The 26,197-nt window shown below is 39.2% G+C and overlaps 2 protein-coding genes across 2 annotated transcripts; both read left to right on the top strand.

Annotated features, from left to right (window-relative positions):
* Nucleotides 1-20,324: 20,324 nt before the first annotated feature.
* Nucleotides 20,325-22,840, top strand: LOC311293791 (uncharacterized protein; the record flags this gene model as incomplete). Its single annotated transcript, XM_084414276.1, has 5 exons — nt 20,325-20,487; nt 21,493-21,558; nt 21,654-21,725; nt 22,235-22,378; nt 22,497-22,840. The coding sequence occupies 5 exons, from the start codon at nt 20,325-20,327 to the stop codon at nt 22,838-22,840; spliced, it is 789 nt and encodes a 262-aa protein (XP_084270402.1).
* Nucleotides 22,841-24,574: 1,734 nt separating this feature from the next.
* Nucleotides 24,575-25,187, top strand: LOC311294138 (cytosolic phospholipase A2 gamma-like). The gene is made up of 2 exons (XM_084414840.1): nt 24,575-24,861; nt 24,943-25,187. The coding sequence occupies exons 1-2, from the start codon at nt 24,717-24,719 to the stop codon at nt 25,107-25,109; spliced, it is 312 nt and encodes a 103-aa protein (XP_084270966.1). The 5' UTR covers nt 24,575-24,716; the 3' UTR covers nt 25,110-25,187.
* Nucleotides 25,188-26,197: the final 1,010 nt, after the last annotated feature.

Below are 26,197 nucleotides of genomic sequence, written 5' to 3'. Positions count from 1 at the left end.
GCTTTGACATACCATCTTTGTGTCTTACTGGCGTCTCCGGTTTGTTTGGGTAAAGGAAATTTTGCCGCAATTGGGGGGTTTAAATGACGCTATGACTTCCGGGTCAATTGCAAGTGAACCGGAGTTTGAGTTATTAATTTTTTGGCTGTTAATATGATTTGTGGCTTTGCCAAATGTTAGCTGGAACCATAGAAATAATATTTTGTAATTTTCTAGTTTTATAGAGTATTTCGGCTGTTTTTAAGCATTTATGGACTATTCACCTGAGCCACCCCTGCATTGTAATATTGTGTTGGTATGTGCCAATTTCAGGGGTACCTTTAGTCCTATAAAGATGAGTAGCTTCATTCTCTGGGGGGGGGGGGGGGGGGGGCGTGAGATGAGAGGACATAAGTCTGTGTGATGCTCTATGTATAGTGGCTTGTGTAAAGGTCAATTTCAAAGCAGCTGCAAAATTTAGATTTTTTTTTGTTTTGACTCTCATGTCAATTTATTTTCTTTATTAAACAGTATTTTTTTTTTCTTTCCCTTTTTTTTTTTCCTTTGTAAATTTGTATTGCCTTTCTTTGGCCTTAATTGGGGTAAATAAAAAGATCCCATCTGTTCAAACTCATCCAACTTCTCCTGAGTGTTTACATCTGCTCACGACGACTCAGCCACATTTACCCTCAACACACCCCCAGGTGGTTCAGCTGATCTGGAGAGAGTTCGGGGAGGCTCAGGTAGACCTGTTTGCCTACTCAGAGAACTCCCACTGCCAGTTGTTTTTCTCCTTGACTGAGGGAACACTCGGCACGGACGCACTGGCACACAGCTCGCCCCGAGGCCTCCACAAATATGCATTTCCCCCAGTGAGCCTACTTGCACAGACCCTGTGCAAAGTCAGGGAGGACGAGGAGCAGGTCCTTCTGGTGGCTCCCTATTGGCCCACCCGGACTTGGTTCCCAGAACTCATGCTCCTCGTGACAGTCCCTCCCTGGCCCATTCCTCTGAGGAAGGATCGTCTGACTCAGAGACGGGGCACCCTATGGCACCCGCGTCCGGGCCTCTGGAAACTCCATGTCTGGTCCCTGGACGGGACATGGAGGTTCTAGGTGACTTACCCCCAGAGGTACTTAACACCATCACTTCTGCGTGAGCGTCGTCTGTGAGACGTGCGTACGCCTTGAAGTGGAACCTGTTCGTCGAGTGGTGTTCCTTTCACACAGAGGACCCCCGAAGATGTTCGATAGGGTCAGTGCTTTCCTTCTTGCAGCAAGGGTTGGAGCGAAGGCTGTCTCCCTCCACCCTTAAAGTACATGCTGCCGCTATTTCAGCATATCATGGCCACATAAATGGCAAAACAGTTGGAAAGCACGACCTGGTCGTCATGTTCCTTAGGGGGGCGAGACATTTAAATCCTCCTCGTCCCCCTCCATACCCTCTTGGGACCTTTCTCTGGTGCTTCGAGCACTTCAGGATGCTCCCTTTGAGCCCTTGCAGTCAGCAAACTTAAAGCTTCTCTCCTTGAAGTCTTTGCTGCTGATTGCACTGACCTCGATCAAGAGGGTAGGGGACCTGCAAGCATTTTCGGTTGACGAATCGTGCCTAGAGTTCGGGCCGGGTGACAACCATGTTGTATTGAGACCCAGGCCTGGCTATGTGCCCAAGGTTCCTACCACTCCTTTTAGAGATCAGGTAGTGAACCTGCAAGCGGTGCCCCTGGAGGAGGCAGATCCAGCCCTGGCTTTGCTCTGTCCCGTTCTCGTACATGGACAGAACTCAAAGCGTCAGGACCTCAGACCAGCTCTCTGTCTGTTACGGAGGCCAGCAGAAGGGAAAGGCTGTCTCCAAGCAGAGGATGGCCCACTGGATAGTGGATGCCACCGCCTTGGCTTACCAAGCTCAAGGCATGCCCTGCCCGCTCAGGTTGCATGCACACTCCACAAGAGGCGTTGCATCCTCATGGGCGCTGGCACGTGGCTCCTCGCTAACAGATATCTGTAGAGCTGTGGGCTGGGTGACACCTAACACGTTCGCTAGATACTATAGCCTACGTGTAGAGCCCGTGTCCTCCCGTGTTCTCACCCTAAACGGGTAGAAGCACTGAGAGTACCGGCTCTGTCGGCTTGCTGCACCCTACTGTGCATCCTTATTGCTCCAGAGTCAAACCTGTTGAGTCCTCCAACACCCTCAGCACGGACATGGCGGAGCGTCCGGTGCCAGGCCTTTATCCGCTGAATCCTTGAGAACCGGGTCTAGGCTGGGTCCCACATGGTTGACCCTACGGGGATCCCATGTGTGTATATTCTCCATGGTTGCTCCTAAACGGAAGCCCGTGTCTTTCCCTTGGGATAAGTCACCCACTATTCATATGCAGTACAACCCTCGGGTTAGTCCATATGTATATTGTCCATAAGTCTCCTTAAGAATGTGGCTCCCACAGCGTTCCCCTCCCTCAGATCGGGCACGCTTCCCAGTGTTATCCAATAATCTCACTGTATGGGTTATCACGAAACAACAGCGACGGATACTCTCGGTGTAAGCCCTCTCCTATCGTCCTTCCAGGCAAGAAGGTGTGGAGGCTTACACAGGGCGCTGGATGGGGTGCAGCAGCTGTGGCGCTTTGGTAGGGATTCCTATTCGTCGTTCACCACGGCGTACGTCGTAGTGACCGGACGATAGGGAACGTCTCGGTTACATATGGTAACCCTCGTTCCCTAAGGGAGGGAACGGAGACGTACATCCCGTCACCACATCTGTTGCTACCCGCCTGGGCGACCGGCTTTCAGGCTTGGCTCCTCAGCAAAAAACTGAAGTGCAATCGCACCAGCTGCTCGTTAAATACCCGCGCTGCGAGGCTGCACAACTGACCAATCAGTGATCTGCAGTGTTTTCACGTCACATTTTAGTATTGGTACGGTATGCTTGGAACCTCAACAGAGGTGGTACCATTTAAAGCGAGCCGAAGCAAGCCGTACCATGAAGTGGAAAAGCACCACAAAGAGAGCCATACCAAGCCATACCGTACCGTACCATGCAGTGGAAAAGCGCCATAACTGGCGCAGCAATGATCCACTAGTGCTTTGCACTGCCTCTGGCGGTCAGGAGGAATGAAACAGAACTCCCAGGGCGGATGGCCGGACCATCACAGGGACGACTGTTTTATGGTGCGTATTTCTAGACACCTTTAACCTTATTTTGATTATTCTCAGGTAAAGTAAGTCAAATCTGTCCTAAATTATAAGCCTCTGAATTTTCATACTCACAATCCATAAGTCAGAAGACTTCTTCATGGTCTGTTCAGACTTTTGACAGGCAACTTTTGACAGGCGAGCTTCTTAGTTTCAATTAAATATAGTTTTATTATTTACAGGTTAACTAGTTTACATATAAAGTACGGTAACACTTTATTTTACAGTGCCCTTGTTACATATGTTACATGTACTTACCATAGTAATAACAGTAAATTATGCATAATTACATGCAACTAACCCTCAACCAAACCCTAATCCTACCTAACCCTATAGTAAGTACATGTAGTTAATTAATGTTACTCAGTACTTAAATGTATAATTACACTGTAGCAATGACACCTTAAAATAAAGTGTAGCCTAAAGTACTAATATATAAAAAACAAGACAAAACAACATCAAAAGTGAATCGTTTTCAAGCGTTGTCTGTCAGAGGCATCAATGGCATGGCATCTAACACCGGAGAAGCCATTTCTAAGACTCAGCATCTACCTTCATCTTCTCCTTTCAGCCTTTTATAGACCATCTGATTTCTTGAGGTCGTCATCTTTGGAAATCCCCTCATAATTCATCAGTCTTTTATAGAAAATGTATCCAATCTGAAGTCTTGAACTGTCAGACGTTCTGGACATTCCTTTCGGACCTGTCTATATAAAGCCTTTCACTTCTTCGTCCTCCTTCTTCTGACTTTTTCTTCTTTGTTGCATTCTGCGCCTCGTCCTCAACACATTCGACGGTAATGCTTGCATTTTTCTTCTTTCTTTAGCAAAGCTCTACATGTTTTGTTCCTCTATGCTGTTTAATAAATGCTTTCAAGTGTGGTTGATTACAATACAGAAGTGTTCTACAGACAAACAGGTGTCAGGGTTTGGGTAGGTGGAAATTGCTGGGACTCAGGTACAGAGCTGATGGGCTTTTAATGATAATAAAATAAAACAGACAACAAAAACTACCCAGAGGGGGAAAACAAGACAGACTTGACTTGAACAACTAACTAGACTCAGCTCAACTTGACAGAACCACACAGCAGGGAAACACACGGTGTACATAAGACGACGAACCAGCACAGGACTGCAAACACAGGGAGAATAAATAGGGAGCAAACAAGGCAGGTAAGGAGGGAGGACGGGCTAGGATGCCGGGCCGCTATTCCCCTCCGTTGTCGGGAAGCCGCCGCCCCCTCGCGCCTCAAGCCCCGTTCACACCGCCAGCTACACGCAGCGACAAAGCGACATGATCCCATTCATTTCAATGGAGCGCTGGCGACTTCAGGCGACACGAGCGACAGTGACCGTTGGCGACAGAATGTGGGCGTGTCAAGCGACACGAGACGCGCGACAAAAGTTCAGAAATTTCAACTTTATGCAAATGAGAAGCGATTTTCGCGAGCGACAACCAATAGGAAAGAAGACTTTCAGTGGAGTTCAGCTCACGTCACCGTCATGCAGGCAAGAAGAGTTCGAGGGCGATTTCACTGCTTTATATGATTTGACTGTATGGATATAATAAAATGATGCATGGAAAAGAAACTGTCGACATTCTCAGTGAGTTTAATTCACACATTTAGTTCGAGTGTTGTAATTTCATGATGCAAGTTTAGCACTGCTGCAGACAGTTCATTTTACAGTTTCCCCTGCATTATGTGGATTATAGGGATCTCCCAGTCACGTGACCCCTAGCCGAGTGTCAGCCATTTTGACGGAATACTTCAGCGCACCTACATACATGAGAATGCGGATTATCACATGTTTTATGACAGCAAATTGATTAAAATAATATAATAGTATATAATGGGTCACTGTATTAATTATCTTGAGCCTGCTGTAATGTTCCTATAAATATATTTTCTTTCCAACTGTGCATTCTGAATAATAAATAGGCTAAATATATGTATCCACTAAGCTGCAGCAGTCCGCTCGTCTTCCCATTAACAGTTTTTTTTTCTTCTCTTTCTGACATTTCATACCTGTTGGGTTTACATTTTTTAATTAAATTGAGTATAAAAAAAGATTGCTTGTGTGTGCTGGTGTTTATTCCAGTCTTTAAAAATAGTTGAATGAATGCGCGATCGTGCCTGTAACGATGTTAAATAGGCTAATGTTAGGCTATTTAATCAATAATGTACACAGGGTAGAGGAGAATGACAGTCAACTATATTATAGCATTTTGGGCATAAACATGTAAACAGTGAAAAGATTGACATTGAAAAATGACACAGAATGATAAAAATGTAATATTTAATTCAAAAAATAAATGTTCGTGGTTCACACTGATGTTATTCATTTGTTCTCACACACTTCAGCGTCACGGTCACTGGTTTAGACGAACACTGACCATTATCTATTATTAGCACAGCGGCCGTCAGCTAACTCTTCACGTCATGTCATCACAAAAAGAAATATACAAGAGGAAGATAAAGGAATTAGAAATCATAGATCCATATGAAGCACCACAAGTTCTTTTTTTACAGACATTAAATGTGTAGAAAAACTTCCTGACATTGAGTTCGGTGACATACAGCTAAGTTACCTTATTCACTTCCCATCACGCTACACCGGAGCTTCATTAAAAGCATACACAAGCTTAGCAGGCTATCGTTATCACAGCATCGCTCGGGCATGATAGAAGAATAGATGAATATTTCGCGACGAGCTGTATCAGAGCCCGTCTCTGGCTGTATTATAACCAGCGGTTTAGCATTTTCTATTCCGTCAAGATGGCTGCTCTAAATGGCGTGACGTCACGCGGGACATCCCTATAAGGGACAAGAAATGGATTATTTGTCAAATTCGAATGACGTTTTAGTAACTATTGACAGTATGAGTGAGTTTAATTTGTTGATTGATCGATCGTTAATGTAGTTAAATATTTAATGCACTGCACTGCTGTGGTTAATATAACAACACTCTCCCAACAGCATAATATTGATTTTAAATCTTTTAAGACCAATTCCTAGTCAAATTAGAATTATATCTCAGTTTTATATAACACTTGTGATGGTATATGCTCAGACGTGCAGTCTACCAATAACATTAGAGCGACAACACTAGGAACGCCCACAAGCGACTTCACTGTACATAGACTAGCGACATGCAGCGACAAAATCGCTGGCGGTGTGAACGGGGCTTCAGACTCAAGGAGAGAGAGAAAGCGCGTGCGACCGCCGGACACCGCCCCCTTACCTGGACCCGTCCCATCTCTTCACTACCCTTACTTCACAACGAGGACACCAGATCTCCTTTTATGTTAACACTTTATTTCCTCATTTTTGGACATTTCATGTTTATTTAATTTAATAAATGCCTCTCCGAGGCTTGACACCACTTCCTGTGTCTGTCGTTTGCTCCTCCCGCCACAAAAGATATAGAAAAAAACAAATTGCTGAATTTCTCATTCATTCTTTATGCTGTAATACAGTAAAGTAAAAAGATCTTATTCTTATCCAATAATGAAATACTGATTTATGTGAAAAATCATACAAACTCTATAGATAAAAGTTCATGATTTATGCAATGCTCCCTGATGTATTTTATGATTGACACAGTGTGTATGTTGGTTGAAAACCTCATAGTGTTCTGGAAGAATGGCTTGATTGAGTCATGTATAAAGTGTTTTGGTAGTTTTAGTGCATTGTGGATGTGAAAGAACTGTTGTGAAGCTGAAAGTTGGTTAGAAGAACTGTGTGAAGAAGAGTTTTGAAAAAGTGACATAAGTATTGAGAAATGTGTCCTAGTGATTGTAAAAACCTGTAATGTTAGTTAATGCATTAACCAAAATTAATTAATGGGACCTTATTGTAAAGTGTTAACAAACGAACACATTTTTAACAAACATTTATGGAATATAGGAAAATTACAAATGTTGAAAGTATTTTAGTATCATTGAGATGCTAGTTTTTAGTAACATTTTGAATTAATTTCCATTTTAGTTTTTAGTTATTGTGTTGTGCGTTTTTATCATTTTTATTAGTTATATTATATCTTTTATTAATTTTTATTTCAGTTTTAGTTTATTTTATTTTAGTACATCAAGTTAAACTAGAGGAAAATGAGAAACATTGCCTTGGCAATTAGCTGCAAGTTTAAGTTTAAGTTTTAAATTTTTATTTGATTTTAGTTAATGTTTAATTAATTTATACAGAAATTTTTTTTTTGGTTAACTATAACAACCCTGGTAATATGTTTTAAATACAGATTAACAGAATGTAATTATTTTTAATAACAGAGAATTCTAACTGAAACTGAAGAAGGGAGTGTCATCAAATTACACAATATGTGTTTCTTCAACTATTTGGGCAGGTTTATACCTGTGTGAACTTAAAAAACAAAACAAAACGATTTTATCTTACTGTCACATTTCAGAAGTGAGGGGGACAGAAATGTCAGGTGTCATACCAGTTTTTTCTGAACTTTTTCTAACTGACAGGTTGAATTTTTTTCTCATCTCTTGCTTTTAATTGGCTAGGAAATCAAATACACTGTTGAACCAATAATCATTCATTTGTATGCTAGAACATTGGGTCCTGGAGGACCCCGACTGCACATTTTAGATCTCCATAATCAAACTCACCTGATTCAGCTCATCAGTTCGTTATTAAAAGGTGTGTTGGACTTGAAGAGGGGCAGTGCCGCTTCAAGTCCAACACACCTAAACACTCCAAGACCTCAGATGGGATGGATTTTTGCAAAATCAATAAAAAGAGTTTGTTTGGCTGTGTGAACTGTTGTGAACACGTGAGAATTTTGTATGCAATGCTTTGAGAAAATGATGCATATGATTTGTAATTTGTATGAAAATACAGAAAACTTACAATCTGTTCAGGACAATTATAAAGTGTTCAGATCACTGTGTTAGTTCTTTTGAGTGCAGTGATATGAGTTTGGATAAGTGTGCCAAATTGATTGAGAAAGATTGTAAAACACATAGTTTAGATGCAGTGGTAATGTCTCCACAACACATAAAAACCAGGCAAAAATGTATTTTTGCTTTGGTATTTAATTTTTTATTTGGTCTGTTTCCGATTCCAATGGGTTTGTGATTTGAAAACTATCTGCCCCTTTACACCCTTCATAGTTCAAACACATATTAGCTTTTCTCTGTGCATTTAGACATTATATGTAAACCCCACCCTCAACCCCAACCCCCACATACAGTGGGGAGAACAAGTATTTGATACACTGGCAATTTTGTAGGTTTTCCCACTTACAAAGCATGTAGAGGTCTGTTTTTTTATCATATGTACTCTTCAACTGTGAGTGACGTAATCTAAAACAAAAATCCAGAAAATCACATTGTATGATTTAAGTAATTAATTTGCATTTTACTGCATGACATAAGTATTTGATACATCAGAAAAGCAGAACGTAATATTTGGTACAGAAACTTTTGTTTGCAATTACAGAGATCATACGTTTCCTGTACTGCCCTACAAAGGCAAAAGACCTTAAGTCGGTAGAGTGTGGAACTGAGAAAAATGACTTTAAAGATTTTTAGTTGTCCCGCCAAATTAATTATAGGTAGGACACTGGAAATCTGGCAAATAGATGTTTTAGTAATGGAAATTATATACATAAAAAAATCTTGAGCTCAAACTTGACTTTTGACCACTATTTTAAAGTTACTGTACTCTGCCTTTGTATTGTCAGCAAAAAGTGTGAAGTCATGCCAAGGCAAAAGGCAGTAACTTCCACATTATCAATATTTAGTTGCTGAACACCATTAACAAAATCATTATAGTAACACCTGTATAAAATCTAGTGATCATGGCATTTATTTTGTATGATTTACAATTATTTATAGCCACCTACTTATTGCTATCCTGTGCTTTGGTTGCATTCTGATGGCATTATTAATACATTTGACATGACAAAATACCTCCTATTAGTCCAGCGTTGACTCGACCGCGTTTAGGGCGGGGCTGAAGGCGAAGTTTTGGCACTCTGCCAGCTAGTTTGCCGAGCTTTAATTCTTGGTTGTATTCATCTGATACGGAAATGTGTAACGTTTTTCTGTCAACTCTGCATAATCCTTCGCGATCGATATCGCACGTTTGTCGATGGAGCAGACCTGTTCTGACCGCTCTGAGGACATCAGAAGTTAGAGCGACTGATGGCAGCTGTACAAAGTACACAGGCTACACCGTAATTTTAATTTTAATGGACATTAAAACAAAGGCAGATAACCGTACAATCTGGTAGGTAGCATTATTTGATTGAACACTGGCACAGTAACTTCATATTGACGCGCGGCTAAACAAAGGCAGAGCACCGTAACTCAATTTGAGCGTTCCAAAACAAAACCAAAGAGCGGTAACTGATGTTACGGTGTTCTGCCTTGGTTTCTCATGGGCTTTTGGAAGTTACTGTTAAGACAAATCATTATTTTCTCGAAAAAAACCCGGAATTGATTCAAGATACTTATCCACATGATAAAGAAGGTCTTGAATGTGCCAAAAATATAAATAACTCATTTTCGACCAAAAACGAAGTTACGGTCTTTTGCCTTTGCACGGCAGTGTAGTTCTTGACCAGGTTTGCACACACTGCAGCAGGGATTTTGGCCCACTCCTCCATACAGACCTTCTCCAGATCCTTCAGGTTTCTGGGCTGTCGCTGGGCAATACGGACTTTCAGCCCCCTCCAAAGATTTTCTATTGGGTTCAGGTCTGGAGACTGGCTAGGCCACTCCAGGACCTTGAGATGCTTCTTACGGAGCCACTCCTTAGTTGCCCTGGCTGTGTGTTTCGGGTCGTTGTCATGCTGGAAGACCCAGCCACGACCCATCTTCAATGCTCTTACTGAGGGAAGGAGGTTGTTGGCCAAGATCTCGCGATACATGGCCCCATCCATCCAGCCTTTGTCTCATCAGACCACATGACCTTCTCCCATTCCTCCTCTGGATCATCCAGATGGTCATTGGCAAACTTCAGACGGGCCTGGACATGCGCTGGCTTGAGCAGGGGGACCTTGTGTGCGCTGCAGGATTTTAATCCATGATGGCGTAATGTGTTACTAATGGTTTTCTTTGAGACTGTGGTCCCAGCTCTCTTCAGGTCATTGACCAGGTCCTGCCGTGTAGTTCTGGGCTGATCCCTCACCTTCCTCATGATCATTGATGCCCCACGAGGTGAGATCTTGCATGGTGCCCCAGACCGAGGGAGATTGACCGTCATCTTGAACTTCTTCCATTTTCTAATAATTGCGTCAACAGTTGTTGCCTTCTCACCAAGCTGCTTGTCTATTGTCCTGTAGCCCATCCCAGCCTTGTGCAGGTCTACAATTTTATCCCTGATGTCCTTACACAGCTCTCTGGTCTTGGCCATTGTGGAGAGGTTGGAGTCTGTTTGATTGAGTGTGTGGACAGGTGTCTTTTATACTGGTAACGAGTTCAAACAGGTGCAGTTAATACAGTTAATGAGTGGAGAACAGGAGGGCTTCTAAAAGAAAAATTAACAGGTCTGTGAGAGCCAGAATTCTTACTTGTTGGTAGGTGATGAAATACTTATGTCATGCAATAAAATGCAAATGAATTATTTAAGAATCATAAAATGTGATTTTCTGGATTTTTGTTTTAGATTCCGTCTCTCACAGTTGAAGTGTACCTATGTAAAAATGACAGACCTCTACATGCTTTGTAAGTTGGAAAACCTGCAAAATCGGCAGTGTATCAAATACTTGTTATCCCCACTGTACAAGGAAATTACATGGAAAACTTTTTTTGTTTAAGAAAAACTATAGTTGTTAACAACACTGGTAAGATGTTTTGAATTCTGTTATTTCCAGATTATAATTCTTTTAAAAACACTCCCATTTAAAGAGAATTCTAACCGTAACTGAAGAAGGGAGTGGCATCACATTATTTTATGCAAAATTTTTTGAGGTTTTGAGGCTATGTGAATGCTTACAGATGTTTCTTCAACTATTTGGGCAGGTTTGAACATGTGGACTTTTACGAAATAAACTCTCTTGTCTTACTGTTATTCTCAATCGATTTCAAATTTCTCCAAACTCACGACACCGCTGTCAAAACAATTAAGATAACACAAAACCTTCCATGTTTTTTTAACCTTTGTCTAATTGACAGGTTTTATTTTTTCTTATCTCTTGCTTTTAATTACTTGCATAATCAGTAATTTGTAATGACGCACCTAAAGACTCCAAGATCTCAGATGGGATGGATTTTTGTAATATCAATAAAAAGATTTTATTGAACCCCCCCGTGTGAACTGTTGTGAACACCTTTGAGAATTTTGTACACAATGCTTTGAGAAAACTATACATATGATTTGTAATTTGTATGAAATGAATGAAAATTACAAGTGACAAGTGTTCAGATCACCATGTTGATTGTTTTGAGAGCAGTGATCCGATTTGGAGAAGTGTGTCAAATCGATTGAAGAAAACTGTAAAACACACTTTTCACCCTATTTAGATGCAGAGGTAATGTCTCCACAACACAGCAAAACCAGCCAAAAAGGGCTTTTTGCTGAGGTATTTAAGTTTTAATTTAATTTTATATGTTTCTGAATCATTGGGTTTGTGGTTTGAAAACGATCTGCTTCATATAGTTCAAACACATATTAGCTTTTACTTCTATGAATTTAGACATGGTATACACAGTACAGTAACCCTACGGTCCACACCCACCCCAAGGAAATTACATGGAAAACTTTTTCTGTTCTCTGGAGTTCATGTTCATCTCCTCCACCTCCCACGATGATATCTAGACCTTCAGAGTCCTATAAAGAGCCTCTTCTGTCTGATCTGAGAGTCGACGGCTGCTGTGCTGATATTGCTGAAGCCTCACGATTTTACAAGACTATACAAGAACAGTGAGTATATGTTTTAAAGCTAGTTTTTGGTTTTAAAGTTACCAACTTGCGTTTAAAAAAAATAACTGTGGCATAATAATCGACATTTGAGGTATGACTAATTTTTATGAAAAGAACTGTCAAGATTTTCAAAAGATGTTCCCTATTAGTTTTGTAATTAAAAAACATTTTAACCTTAATGTTTGAATGTTCTTTTATAGATGAGACGATCTAAACGCCAGGAAAGGTAATTTTGCTCAGACTCCTATGGTTAAATCTTTGCACTTCATTTTATATATATATCGTACAAGTACCGTATTGCATCACAATTAATATGAGGCGCTGTTTGTAAAGCAGCTCACGCTGAAAATAACAGCAACATTTTGTCACATTTAGCTTCAAACAATGTTTAAAAAACTGGTATGAATTTTTGACGGTCACTTTTTAGCACATTTACAACAATATTTGTCAACTTAGAGATATTTTAAATAGTTAAATCTAAATATTAAATGTTACACCTAAATGTTAAATCTAAATGCTAAATCTAAATCTAAATCTAAATGTTAAATCTAAATCTAAATCTAAATGTTAAATCTAAATATTAAATGTTACACCTAAATGTTAAATCTAAATCTAAATCTAAATGTTAAATCTAAATATTAAATCTAAATCTAAATCTAAATGTTAAATCTAAATGTTAAATCTAAATCTAAATCTAAATCTAAATGTTAAATCTAAATCTAAATCTAAATCTAAATGTTAAATCTAAATCTAAATCTAAATGTTGAATCTAAATGTTTCGAGTGAAAGTAAATATTTAACTAATATGCAAATTCAAAATGCCAGTAACCGGAAGTGCCAAAATAAAAGCTCGAGGAGGTCAGTGTGTGTTTATAGCATGGTTTATAGTGTCAAATAATGAATAAAAAACATCTCATCCGAGGAAATGGACTCTTGGACATGGATTATCGTGATAATAACTACCTAAAATAATAAACACGTTTGGAGAAACTGTATTTGAAGAGTAGGCTAGTGTCACTTTTATGAAAAGTGCGGGACTTATGACCTGTAATTTAGTATTGTAGATACTAAATTGTAGACCTGTAGATTTAATATTTAGATTCAACATTTAGATTTAGATTTAGATTTAACATTTAGATTTAGATTTAATATTTAGATTTAACATTTAGATTTAACATTTAGATTTAACATTTAGATTTAACATTTAGATTTAGATTTTTGTAAATACAAATATTGTTGTAAATGTGCTAAAAAGTGACCGTCAAAAATTCATACCAGTTTTTTAAACATTGTTTGAAGCTAAATGTGACAAAATGTTGCTGTTATTTTCAGCGTGAGCTGCTTTACAAATGGCGCCCCATACAATTAAAGGTATAGAGCTGGTAAGTCCCGCCCCTTCCGCTAACCCCACTGACCTCTAGGTTGAAAAATCGTCAATGCAAGTGAATGTGAGAAAATTATTTTCTGGTCCCGTTTGAATTTTGCCATGAATGTGAACATACAGTGGGTACGGAAAGTATTCATACCCCCGGTAAATATGATCAAAAATGGCTGTAAAAAACGTGTTTTGGAGAAAAACATTTATTTCATAATGTGATTTCCCCCTATTTTGAATTCTTTTACTTCAATGAAAGGTTAGATTTTTGCCAATTTTTTGAATGAAAGATTTATTTTTTTACAGCCATTTTTGATCATATTTACCAGGGGTATGAATACTTTCCGTACCCACTGTTGTCTGTGAATTTTTCATATAATTTTTCGTGTGAAGAATGCTACAATTTAGCGGGTAGAAGTTTGATACGGTTAGACTTTGTGTGAGAGCACTTTGTGGACTACAACTCTTCGCTGCTTTTGATTACATCAGACGGGAATCTGAAGAAAGAACAGCCCATTTTGTTTGAATGGTGACATTTGGGTACAAAACACACAGGCATCTCGATCTGCCTCCATAGATTATCGCAGCATTAGCAACGTGATTTGACAAGTGGAGGGAAAATGTGTTATGGGATGACGTCACATAGGCCAAAGAATCATACAATATACTGTCAAACTCGTAACATGAAAAATTATATTCACAGACAACATATTCATATAATATATAACAGGCATTCATATAATATTTTTAATCTTACAGTTCAAATTACAATCCGGCCTCTAGTTAATAAACGCCAGAGGAGAACTGGCCCCCGACTGAGCCTGGGTTCTCCCAAGGTTTTTTTTTTTCTCCATTGGGTCACCTGATGGAGTTTTAGGACACTATTAGGTCACTTGATGGAGTTTTTCGGTTCCTTGCCACTGTTGCCTTTGGCTTGCTCAGTTGGGGATATTCTGGGGATATCTAATTTGATTTTATCAATAAATTCCACTAGAAACAAACTTTGTTGTATTATTTTAATTTAATACTGTGAAGCTGCTTTGATACAATCTGTATTGTGAAAAGCGCTATACAAATATACTTGACTTGACTTGACTTGACAACATGTTCACATTCATGGCACAATTCAAATTATTATTAATAATTATTTTCTCACATTCACTTGCAATGACGATTTTTCAACCTAGAGGTCCACTTGGGGTTTTACGGATGGGCGGGACTTACCAGCTCTATAGTGGAGGATTTTCTTTTTCCGGGTGGATCATCAAGACTATTGGTCCTCCTAATTGTCAATCATTCTCTGTGATATGTTTACGGCCGTCGTACGTGCTCGTCCCTCGGTCGTGCTCGGTAGTTTTCGCTTTCTGCGCATGCGCACTTTCAGGTGTATATGTGTGGTGAGCTACGGTTTCAGCCATTCATTGAAGCTCACCGTTCTCACCGGGTTTTTTTCAAAATGTCTGAGGGTCGCAAGAGTAAAAGTGTCTACGAATTGTATGACAAGAAGAGAAAGGCCTCTGAAGAAAGAAACAAGACCAGAGTGTTTTTGGGAGAATATTTCACATGCTGGCGTGCGCTAAAAGCACAGGTTGGGCTTCCCACTGATGCCTCAGTCGTGAAGTTTCTACTCGACAGGTAAAGTTTGGCATGCTATTTGGAGAAATCCATTTAAAATCACTGCTAGTAAAAGAGAACTAGGCTCGTGCATGCTCTCTCGTGCACACGTTTAATAGGCGTTCCCTCTCGGGAGCAGGGAGAGTGTTGCGCATGTGCATTTTTTCAAAAAGTGGAGAGGGCGGTTCTTTTCTAAAATTCGGGAAAATCCTCCGCTATACCTTTAACGTCTAAAAACTGGATAATTCTGACAATCACTTTTCTAAAATATATAAAATGGCTGTATAAATTCAGCACTGGTCTGTCTGTCGTTGCAGTGAGGTGAGAATCGAACACTCTCTGAATAAGAACGAGAAGGAGTTTGTCGCCAGAAGGAGAAATGATGTTCTACAAAGCTTGAAGAAACTTCAGATAAACTGCAGTGAGGTAATAGTATACTTTGTTTATATGCCTGGATATTTATAAATGGTGTTGTAGCTGATGAATATCAATTGTTTGCTAAATCAATCTGTGTTTCAGAATGAGGTGCCAAACATTGCATTACTGGGATCTGGAGGAGGAGAAAGAGCCATGCTGGGTTTGCTGGGATCCCTGAATCAACTCAAGAAAACAGGTCTTCTGGACTGTGTGCTTTATCTGAGCGGAGTCTCTGGATCCACCTGGTACAACACACACACACACACACACACACACACACACACACACACACACACACACACACACACACGCATACACACACATACTCACGCACATACACACACACACGCACGCACACACTCACTCACACATACTCGCACGCACGCACGCACGCTTACTCACACACACACACACACACACACACACACACACACACACACACACACACACACACTCCCACTCACTCACTCACGCACATTTAATCACACACACACACCCGCACACTCACTCATGCATGCTCTCTCTCTCTCTCACACACACACACACACACACACACACACACACACACACACACACACACACACACACCGAGATGGGTTGAATGTCATAAATGAGAGCATATGTTGTTCCTCTGAAGGTGCATGGCCTCATTATATCAGGAGCCAGACTGGTCCACCAAACTAAAGACTGTGAAAGACAAGATCGTCCAGAGACTCAACGGTCCTGCAGTCAGCTGGGGAGATGCTTATGACAAAATGAAGAAATATTACAAGGAGAAAGACCTATTCAGCTTGACTGACGTCTGGGCAGTGATGTTCGTTACATATTGTGTGAAAGAGGTCTGTAACTATTCCAATTGCTAACACAATGATGTACAGTGTTGTGCAAGTTACTTCCAAACTGTAATACATTATACATAACTTGTTACTGTTATTTAAAAGTAATTCTTTACCTTACAATATTACTGTCTCAGAATTGTAATGCGTTACATTACTCCTGTATTACTTTTGAGTTACTTTCACCAAAATAACTACAGAAGTAGAACTTAACATTCTAAAATGACTAGGGCTGTAACGATATGCGATATGAAACCGAAATCATGAGAAGGCAGAATCGCGACACACCCCTACCAACTCCCAGAGTTATCCTTCCCGTTCAGGGCTGCGTTTCCCAAAAGCACCGTGAGCCTTATGCCTGGTTCAGATTACACGATTTTTTTGTCTGTTACGATAGTCACTGTGTCAGATTACACGATTTTGACTCCTAAAAATCTTGTCATGTCCTGGACAAGAAACATGTAAGACTACACGTTGTTTTCCGACCAGTCATCGCGAGCCGTCTCACACACTCATTCACTCGCACATATACACACGCTCAATCACATAACCTACACACACACACACACTCACTTTTTCTTTCTCACTCACACACTCACTCTCGCGCGCACACACAGTCACACACACACACTAACTCGCGAACACACTCTCCCTCACTCACTCACTCGCGCGCCGTCGTCGTGGAGGACCGTTAAAAAAAATTAACATGCTAGTCTTTCTGTCGTGATGTCGTGAAGCATCGCAGACGCGACGTAGGTTGTCGCCCTCTATGACACACTATACGAGATGAAAGGATCGAATCTTGCGTCCCGACGCCAGTTGTCGTTTGCGAATCCCCACGACACCCTACGTCAAACGGATCGTGCTAAAATCGGGCTAAAATCGTGTAATCTGAACCAGGCATAAGTAGATCGTAAAACGATTGTACGACTGATCTTATACGGTCTGTAAATTTTTTTTTTTAAATTAAAGAAAGATGTAATATGCTTCAAAGACTGAGAAAAATAGGGATAAAAAAAAAAAAATCTGTCAATGACTTGATGACATGCACGAAAACCAGCCATGTATTGGGCATTTCTTGGTTGGCCATCATTGGTCCCCCCACCTGTTTTATTAAATGTTGTCCTCAGCAGAGCCCTTTTCCTTTTAGCAAGTCCTGCCACTTCTTCCTGACCTCCTTCCCTGATCTTTTAATGCCCCTAGTTGCAGTCAGTTTTCTAGCAAAATCCTCCCAGATTTATTGTTTTTGTTTATTTGTATGACTTCCCTTAAACCTGCTGAAAATCATATGTTTGTATAGCTCCACCTCCTCTAAAATTACCTTAATCTCCTCTTTTAAAAAAAAATATATTTTTTGGTTCAGCCATTTTGCTGGTGTCTCCACTTGTAGGTTTGTGCTTTTATAGATCATTGGCCTCGTGGAAAATGCACATTAGGTGAAAACAGTTAGGTTAAACATTTAAAATGGCAAACGTGTGCTGCAATTACAAGCCTTAATTACAAGGTGACATTTCAGCACTTGACAAACGGACAGCGACTCTTAAGTAGCACTTAAAGCACAGCTGCGAACGATCGTGCTAAGTGCATTTTTGTGAAACGCACGTGAAATGAACACGAACGTTCGTAAAGTCGCTCGCAGAAAATCCTCGTAAGTGCTAAGATCCATCGTTATCTGAAAACGCAGCCCAGATCCAATGCTATCACATCTTTAAATTACTATTAGTATTATTTGAAGTTAACATTATAAAATACGTAGACCTACACCACAAAACTAGTTGAGGATAAATTCTTTAAAATTGGGCAATTCCAGCGTTATGGACAGTCAACACTTGAAATATAAATTCTCAGAAAATGCATTTAATACCAATACATTGAAACGTCTGTTTATATATCCATAGGCTACTCCCTTTATAAAGGAGTCCAGACATTAGAAAAATATCAGTCTACACGTGCGTTTTATATTTAATATGAGGGAAATAGACATGCATGCGTGACACAAAAAAAATCTTGACCTTTTAGGTAGCAAAATATTTTTTAGTAATTCTGGGAAATACACTAAGCAAACCAAAAGTAATACTACCCACCGGATGAAGAAGGGTTGGCTCTCCACAGAACATAATATATTCATTTTATTTTATTTTTCGTGTTCGCATTTAGGAAAAAACAATGTTACGGACAGGACAGTTCTCAGTTACGGACGTGAGCGCTCTGAAAGCGGCAATAATTGAATTTATTGAATAATTTATTATTTAATAAATAAGAAGTAAATATAGTAGATGAGATAATCAGGACACAGAGGCGCCACCGCGTGAACTGGACTCTCTCTCATAAATGAACAGAAACTCAGCGCCTACTTGCCTCACAGTCAGACATGTCTACTTTTAAACAGAACAATTCAAAACGAAAGAAAACAGACTGGGCCGGGTTTCCCGATAACGATGTATCTTAGCTCTTAAAAGCGCTTTCTACGTGCAAGGTTACGAACGCTCGCAGCAATTCCACGAGCATTTCCCAAAAATGCACTTAACATGAACGCGCTCCACGTGCTACTTAAGAGTCCGCTGTCCAGTCGCGAAGTGCTGAAATATAACCTTATATGGAATCGAATTCTGAACGTTTAACCTAATAATTGTCATCTGTTGTGGATTAGCAATCAAGACAAGTCTATATAAAGCATGAAACACCTACAGGCGGAGGCACTGACAAAAAAAAACAAAAACCCCCCCCAAAAAAACAAGAAAAGAGATCTTTCAAAAAGATGAAATTAATGTCCTTTTAGAGGAGAAACAAAGATGTAATTTATAACAGCTTTAAAGGATTTATTTTATATATTTTTTGTTCATTCATTTAATTTTGATTAAAATTATTAGATTAAATTATTTCTATTTTTTTGTTTTGTTTTTTGACCTTTTTAATTATTTAATTTATACATTAATTTAACCAACAACAACAAAAAAAAGAGTAATAAAGTGTACAATAAAGTACAATCAAAACCTTATATTATAATCACATTGCATTTGAATAAAGTTAAAGGTGTAATCTGCCGGTTGTCCTGCAGGTGTCCTCATAAATCTGTCTTCTTACGATGCACTTGGGGATGTACGATTACTCCAGACCACTCGTAGATCTACGAAGATTTTTCAAGTGCTACTTAAGCTACGATGCTTTTGGGAAACAGACCATAATATTAAGATCAGTCGTACGATCGTTTTTAAGATCAACTTAGGCTTACGATGCTTTTGGGAAACGCAGCCCTGGTCTCTGGTTAGAAAGAAAACACAGAACAAACAGAGTAATGCGCACGTCCATCTCGCGAATGTACAGTCTTCTTCTACCATATTCTCCCATTAGCCGCTTTTCCACTGGCCAGCACCAGCACAGAGAACAAAATCATGCCTCGCTGCACTCCTGTAAAACCCGCCCTAAACACGCCTTTACTGGACTAGCCTATGTCACACAATACAAAGGTACACCAGCAAGAGGGAGATGAATGAAATAAATCGCCATACCAATATATCAGAAGCTGTCATTTAGTCTTTATTTACAAACTTGGACACCACCCGCGGCTATTGACTGTCCACGAACAGGTAAGAACTTACTTGCATTTTTCATTGGGTAATGTCTCGCGGTCTTGCTGTGTTTTTTTTTTTACAATAAAATTTTGGGCTAAAAGTGTGTTGTAACGCAAGCGACTGCGGTCTTTAGTTTTCCAGGCCGGAGACCCTGGATAGAATCAGAATGGGTAGCGAGAACCGGTTACACTAGCAGGTGTTTTTCACTTGAGCTTGTTTGTGACTGAATAAATTGTCCTAGTTCTCTCCTACACCAACAGATGTTTTTTTTTCTCTTCAGATAGACGAACACACACTCTCAGATCAGTGGGACCAGAAGAGTAAAGACCCGTTTCCCATCTACACAGTGATCGACAAGCAATGCAAACAGAATAATGATGGAGGTCTATGTATGTGTGTGTGTGTGTGAAAGACAGACAGAGTTAATGTGTCTGTGTCAGCTGTTATATGGACGTGTTTCTGTCTGCAGACCCCTGGTTTGAGATCACTCCATATGAAGCCGGTTATTCCCTCACTGGAGCGTTTGTGGAAACATCCAACTTTGGCAGTCAGTTTGAAAATGGCCGTAAGATCAAGCACCAGCCTGAGATGGACATGCTGTACCTGCAAGGTAACAAACTAATATCACCTTACATTCTCTTGATTCTCCATTGTACATTGACCTGAATTAGAGAATAGTGTAAAACAGATCAATAGTATCTGGGATTGATCTGGAGATCAGGGGTCTCATTTATCAAGCCTCTGAGAATTACTCACAAGAACACTGCTAAGAATTGACTTAAGAGTAAAACAATTCTTGGCTCAGAGCAGCTTTTAAAAGTTAGTTATCAAGCGTCTCAGTCGTAATTTAAGTGAAGTGTAGGACTAAATCTTAAGTGTCAGTCTTGAAAATGATTCACAACACTTTGCTGTGCCACAAATGGGATTTTGGATGACGACATAGTTATGGACCAATCACTTAATAGATTTCCTTATTTAAGAATATTCTCAGATGAATTTACATTGAATAGTGAAAGTTTACATTCAACACACATTTGACAATAAATAATTTTCAAGAGAATACATTACGATACCGTTTGATTAACTGCTCGTTGTCAAACATTTCAAAAACATTCTTCCTCTCCTGAAAGATTCGCACAGGTCTCTGTCTCCTCAGTGCCTTCACAAGCCCCTACTGGCAACTCCTAACGCTTGAGAGACCTCTCGAGCTGTCTTAAATAACTGGGGGAGTAAGAGTGATTCTTAGCCTTAAGAAATGTGATAACTTGCTTTTATACTTAAGTTTGAAAGATGGAGTAAATTTCATGAATTATTAGCACATAAGACTAAAAGGGCACTTTGAGAAGCTTAATAAATACGGGCCCAGGTCTGTCAAAACTGAAATATAATAAAGCATTAAAATTAGAAATGCTGAAAAATCATTAAAAAAGCAAATTCACCAACACACTGAGGTGCTGCTTTTCAACATAAACCTTCTCATTACACAGTGATTTAAAGGAGAGATTATTTTTGCTTAACAATAAGAGCTTAAATCAGACTGTATTATGCATTTTATTAAAAAAATTATACGTTTTGTTTATTGTGAACACTTTTAAGCTTATATGTGTTTCTGCAGGTCTGTGCGGCAGCGCTTTAGCTGATGGAGACGAGAACTGTAAATTCCTCTGGGAAAAAATAAAAGGTGCAACTTCATTTGTTCTGAAGATTCAGTTCTGTCTAAAGCTGAGAGTCATTTGATTATCATGTGAACCTTAATTCTGTTTGATTTCCCTCCAGAGTTATTACAGCATTTAATACCTAAATCTAAAACACGAACAGAAAAGAGGATGCGTATGGAAACGAGGGAAGGTAAAGCATTTATTACAGCTTTTATTTACTGACAAGTTGATTTATCTTTTGTGGTATATGTGGAAGATCATTCAGTGCTGTGTTTCCGAAACTCTGGAATTCTCTTCCTCTAACTCTTTATTACACTTCTACTATATACTCAGCTAAAAACCTATCTTTTCTTACAGTATTTCCAACCCTCCTCTGTTTAGTGTTCTGCTGTTTTGTTACTGTATATTGTATATGTATATGTCCTATGTGATGCATACTAATCTTCTTGTACATCGACCTTGAGCTTGGGAAAGGCGCTTTATAAATACAAATTATTATTATAATTAATTTATTGTCTAATGATCTGTTCATGTTTCCTGCTGAGGAATAAAAAGTTAAACTCTTTACTGATGGAAAATAAAAGTGAGCTATAATGATGAGTGTCACCTGAAAACGCCTGATATCTGAATGTCATAAATTTGGGGATGGAAAGCACTTGATATTCAAGACATTTTGCCCTGTGTTCATGTTTGTTCAAGGTGTGTTTTCTTCAGAAGAGTCAAACTCCCCTCACATAGACCGATGTTACCAGGTGCTCATGGATCTCGTGGACATGAATCTCTCGGTTTTGAATGGCAACGATCCGTCTGCTTACGATGAATCCATCAGAACTAAGCTGAGCGGTAAGAATACACAAAAGTGTGCTGGAAAATGTATCTTTAATGGCCTTTCAGCAACATTTAAACAGTAAAATAAACTACAAATAATTGATGAAACAGTAATCCTCTTCTCTTTTCTCAGAGATCTCTGGAGGCAAACATCAGCTGATTTCTCAAACACGCCGATTGAAAGTCGCTAAAATAGCTGATGCAAAACAGTATATGAAACAATACACTGCGGATGTGTTTAATTTTTTTAGTCTTTACCGCAGTTTCTGGTCTTTTGGTAGGTTGACCTGTCTTTACAATGTGTTGATTTGTATAATGTACTTCATTTTTGATTTTCTAGCCAGACTGATGCATAAACCGAATGTGCTTTACTGTAATAAAGCACATAAAACTTCCAATAGCACCATCTTAGTGAAAAACAAATATACTAAAATGTATTTGAAATACATTGTTTTGTGCCAAGTATACTTGTTGTGACTCAGAAGGCGGAGACAGATCCATGTGCAACAATTTATTAATAACGTAAAAGTAGTACAGGCGTGAGTTCGGGGCTGGCAGCAAGCATGCAGGTCAGAGACGGGCAGAAGTTCAGGCCTGGCGGCGAGTATCAGGGTCAGAGACAGGCAGAGTTTGACAAGGCGGGCTGCACACAATCAGAGAGGTTAGTTCAAGCAAAGATTCAGGGTTTTTTCAAAAAGAAGCTCAGACATGTAACACGGGAGTGAGACAATACTTCGCAACTGACGCCGAGTAAACAGGCTAGATATAGGCTTGAGCTCAGAGTTAATTGCTGACAGGTGGAAGGTGATCAGAGCGCCAATGATGCATACTAGGAGGAGTATGCATCATTAGTATTCAGGGGAAGGCGCTCGAGACTGAGTACTGGGGATCTCACTAGACGCCGTAACAATACTACAGATACATTTACATATTTATTTGCTTAATAAAAATACCCTGCAATTGTACTTTTGGAATACAAAACTGGTAGACTTAAAGTCTGCTAAACTGGAACAACTAATTTCGTACTTAATGCACTTTAACTGTGGGGAAATAGTGCTGAGGTCTGAGATATACTTAAATATATTTGATTGTGCTAAAGTGGAACAATTGCAAGTATACTTTAAGTACACTTTAAATATCATGCATTTAAAAACTGATATTATACAGCAATCATACAATCCTTATTAATAATGATATCAAAACACATTTTAGGCATAATATTAAGACATGTGCAGTGAGAAATAAAGAAATACTCCAAAAGTTGAATTATAATTTTATATCAGTAAGTATTAAAGTGATATGTTAATAAATATGTTAATAGATGTAAAATATACTTTGGTACAGTTTTTTTTTTTTTACTAGGGCAACAAAACCGTTTTTAACAGACTGATGCCACAGAAGAACCTTTAGACAAATAATGATGTACTTTAAATCTGAAGAATCTATCATGAAACATCTACTAATATGTCAACTAAAAACATATACAGAATATAAAACAGTATCAGAACCATTTACTGAATTTAAGAACCACTGTGTATTTATTTTACAGGTCTTTGGGCGAGTATTTTTAATTGCATGGTTCATTATATCTGGGGCAGGAAATATGACTTTCTTCACGACATGAAAGGTGAGAACAGAAACTCATAGACAGATGCTAACTGGAAATTCATTCTGAATAATATAATAATGCTGTGATCCCTCAGATAAAGCAGTGCCCTCCGATCTTCTGAAAAGTGAGACGAGAGACTATGAAGACGCTGGACTGTTGCTGAACTCTCCCTATTTCTCAGTGCTGAGAGAAGAGAGACACATCGACCTCATCATTTCACTGGATTTCAGTGACGGTGATCCTTTCATGGTATTATAAGCACAGAGAATTCACTCACTGTTGGAGTTTTATACACTCACAGAAGTTCATTTTTAAGAGATAAATCCCCTAAAAATCATCATTTACTCCCTCTCATGTCGTTCCAAACCCGTGACTTGTTTCTTCTGTAGAACACAACAGGAGATTTTTTTAAATAATCTTTCTCCTTTTTTCCTCATGACATTCATAGTGACAGAGTTCAGACTAATCTAAAATAAACACATTAACAGATCATTTCAAATGCTGTATGTCAAAAAACAAGAAAGAAAACCATTTAAAAATAAAAGCATGGGTTTTCATCTAACCATATTTATTTATAATACCTGAGTGCTGTCCGTTAGCGTTCTCATTTATCTCAGAGGGGGTTTCTCATCTCGACGATTTTGGTAAATACTTTAAATTTAAACTTGAAATGTCTGTCTAACCCTTTTAATCAAACAATAATGTGCTGTTTTTCTACTGCAGACAGTGAAGGATGCTGCTGAGATGTGCGGGGAACTAAACATCCCTTTCCCTGAGGTCAACATTCCTGATGAAGACTTAAAGAAACCGAAGGACTTCTATGTGTTCAAAGGCCAAAACGCTCCAACCGTGATCCACATCCCTCTCTTTAATGAGGTCAACTGTGGAGGCAAGTTATGATCTTACAATGTCCTGAATAAAACTGAAATATCAACTGTGTTCTGATTTAAGTGTGTTAATGTTTCATCAGATGAAGATGATATTGAGGAGAAGTGGGACACATATGAGACCTTTCGTGTCACTCCTTACAGTGCTGAGGAGATCACTGAACTGATGGAGGTCGCTGGAAAAAACATCACAAACAACAAAGACAATCTGCTGGAGCAGATTCGTCTGGCCATAAAAATGCACAAATAATGAATAATAAATATCAGTGGTGTGCAGCGTTCTGAAACAAGACGGCAAAGTCCTCACTGTTTGTTTTAATGTAAATTCCAGTTAATGTGGACACATTTTTGATGCATGTGAAATGTGCATGAAAACATGTGGACGGAGCAATAGGCCAATCATTATGGGTTTTTTTCTGTTTAATGTTAAATAGTTTTTGCATGTTTCAGTCTGTTCATATAAACAGCTGATCATTAAAGGTGCTGTATGTAACTTTTTCACTCTACTAAAGCATAGAAATACCATAATATGTTTGCAGATATTTGGGAAACATGCTAAGTTCACATACTTGTTTCTCTGAAAAACACTTCCACAGCCAGTTATTTTACTTTGAAATGTGTGTTTCCAGGCTGGAATGTTTCTTTTTGTTTTGGTCTGTGATACTGCACGTTGCCAATTTGATAATACAATAATACAATTTATTAATATTTTGTTGGTTCTCTCTTGTCTATTCATGTGTTCATAATTTCTTTTTATGACCGCCTGGACAAAAATTATATTGCACAATTTGGCATGTTTCACTGCGTTATTATCACAAATAAAACAATCAACTCCAAGCATTGTTGATTTTTAATAAAGACTCGGAGTACTCATTTTTTTTATATAACGCTCAGAACAAAAATGCGTCACTCTTTACTGTGTGTTCAACAACATATACCTCTCTTCCCCCGTGAACAACGACCAGAATACAAAAAACACGCTTAGAGCTCCACCCAGTGGCCACACTATACAACCCAAAGGAGAAACTCACATATGAGACAGCTCCACAACCCAAACAGCCCCAACTGAAATAGACACAAGTCCAACACAACCATTCTGGAAAGAGTGTATTTTTCCAACAAGCACAACTACACAATATGATTACAATATCGTTAACAAATTTGTACAAATATTTAAATAAATCAAGATTCCTCAGGGAACCTACATACCATAAGACGTTCCCTTTCAAGGGAACTCAACGCTGCATCAGTAACTGACGATATGGGGACGTTAATACCCACTTCGCCATGCTGACCAATGCACTGTGAAGGTCAACAAGCACAACCTTGTCAGGCTTA

This window comes from Rutilus rutilus, assembly GCF_951802725.1.
Source record: "Rutilus rutilus genome assembly, chromosome: 7".
Lineage (NCBI taxonomy): Eukaryota > Metazoa > Chordata > Actinopteri > Cypriniformes > Leuciscidae > Rutilus > Rutilus rutilus.
The sequence above is the reverse complement of the archived record's forward strand: the minus strand, read 5'-3'. Positions and strand labels throughout refer to the sequence as shown.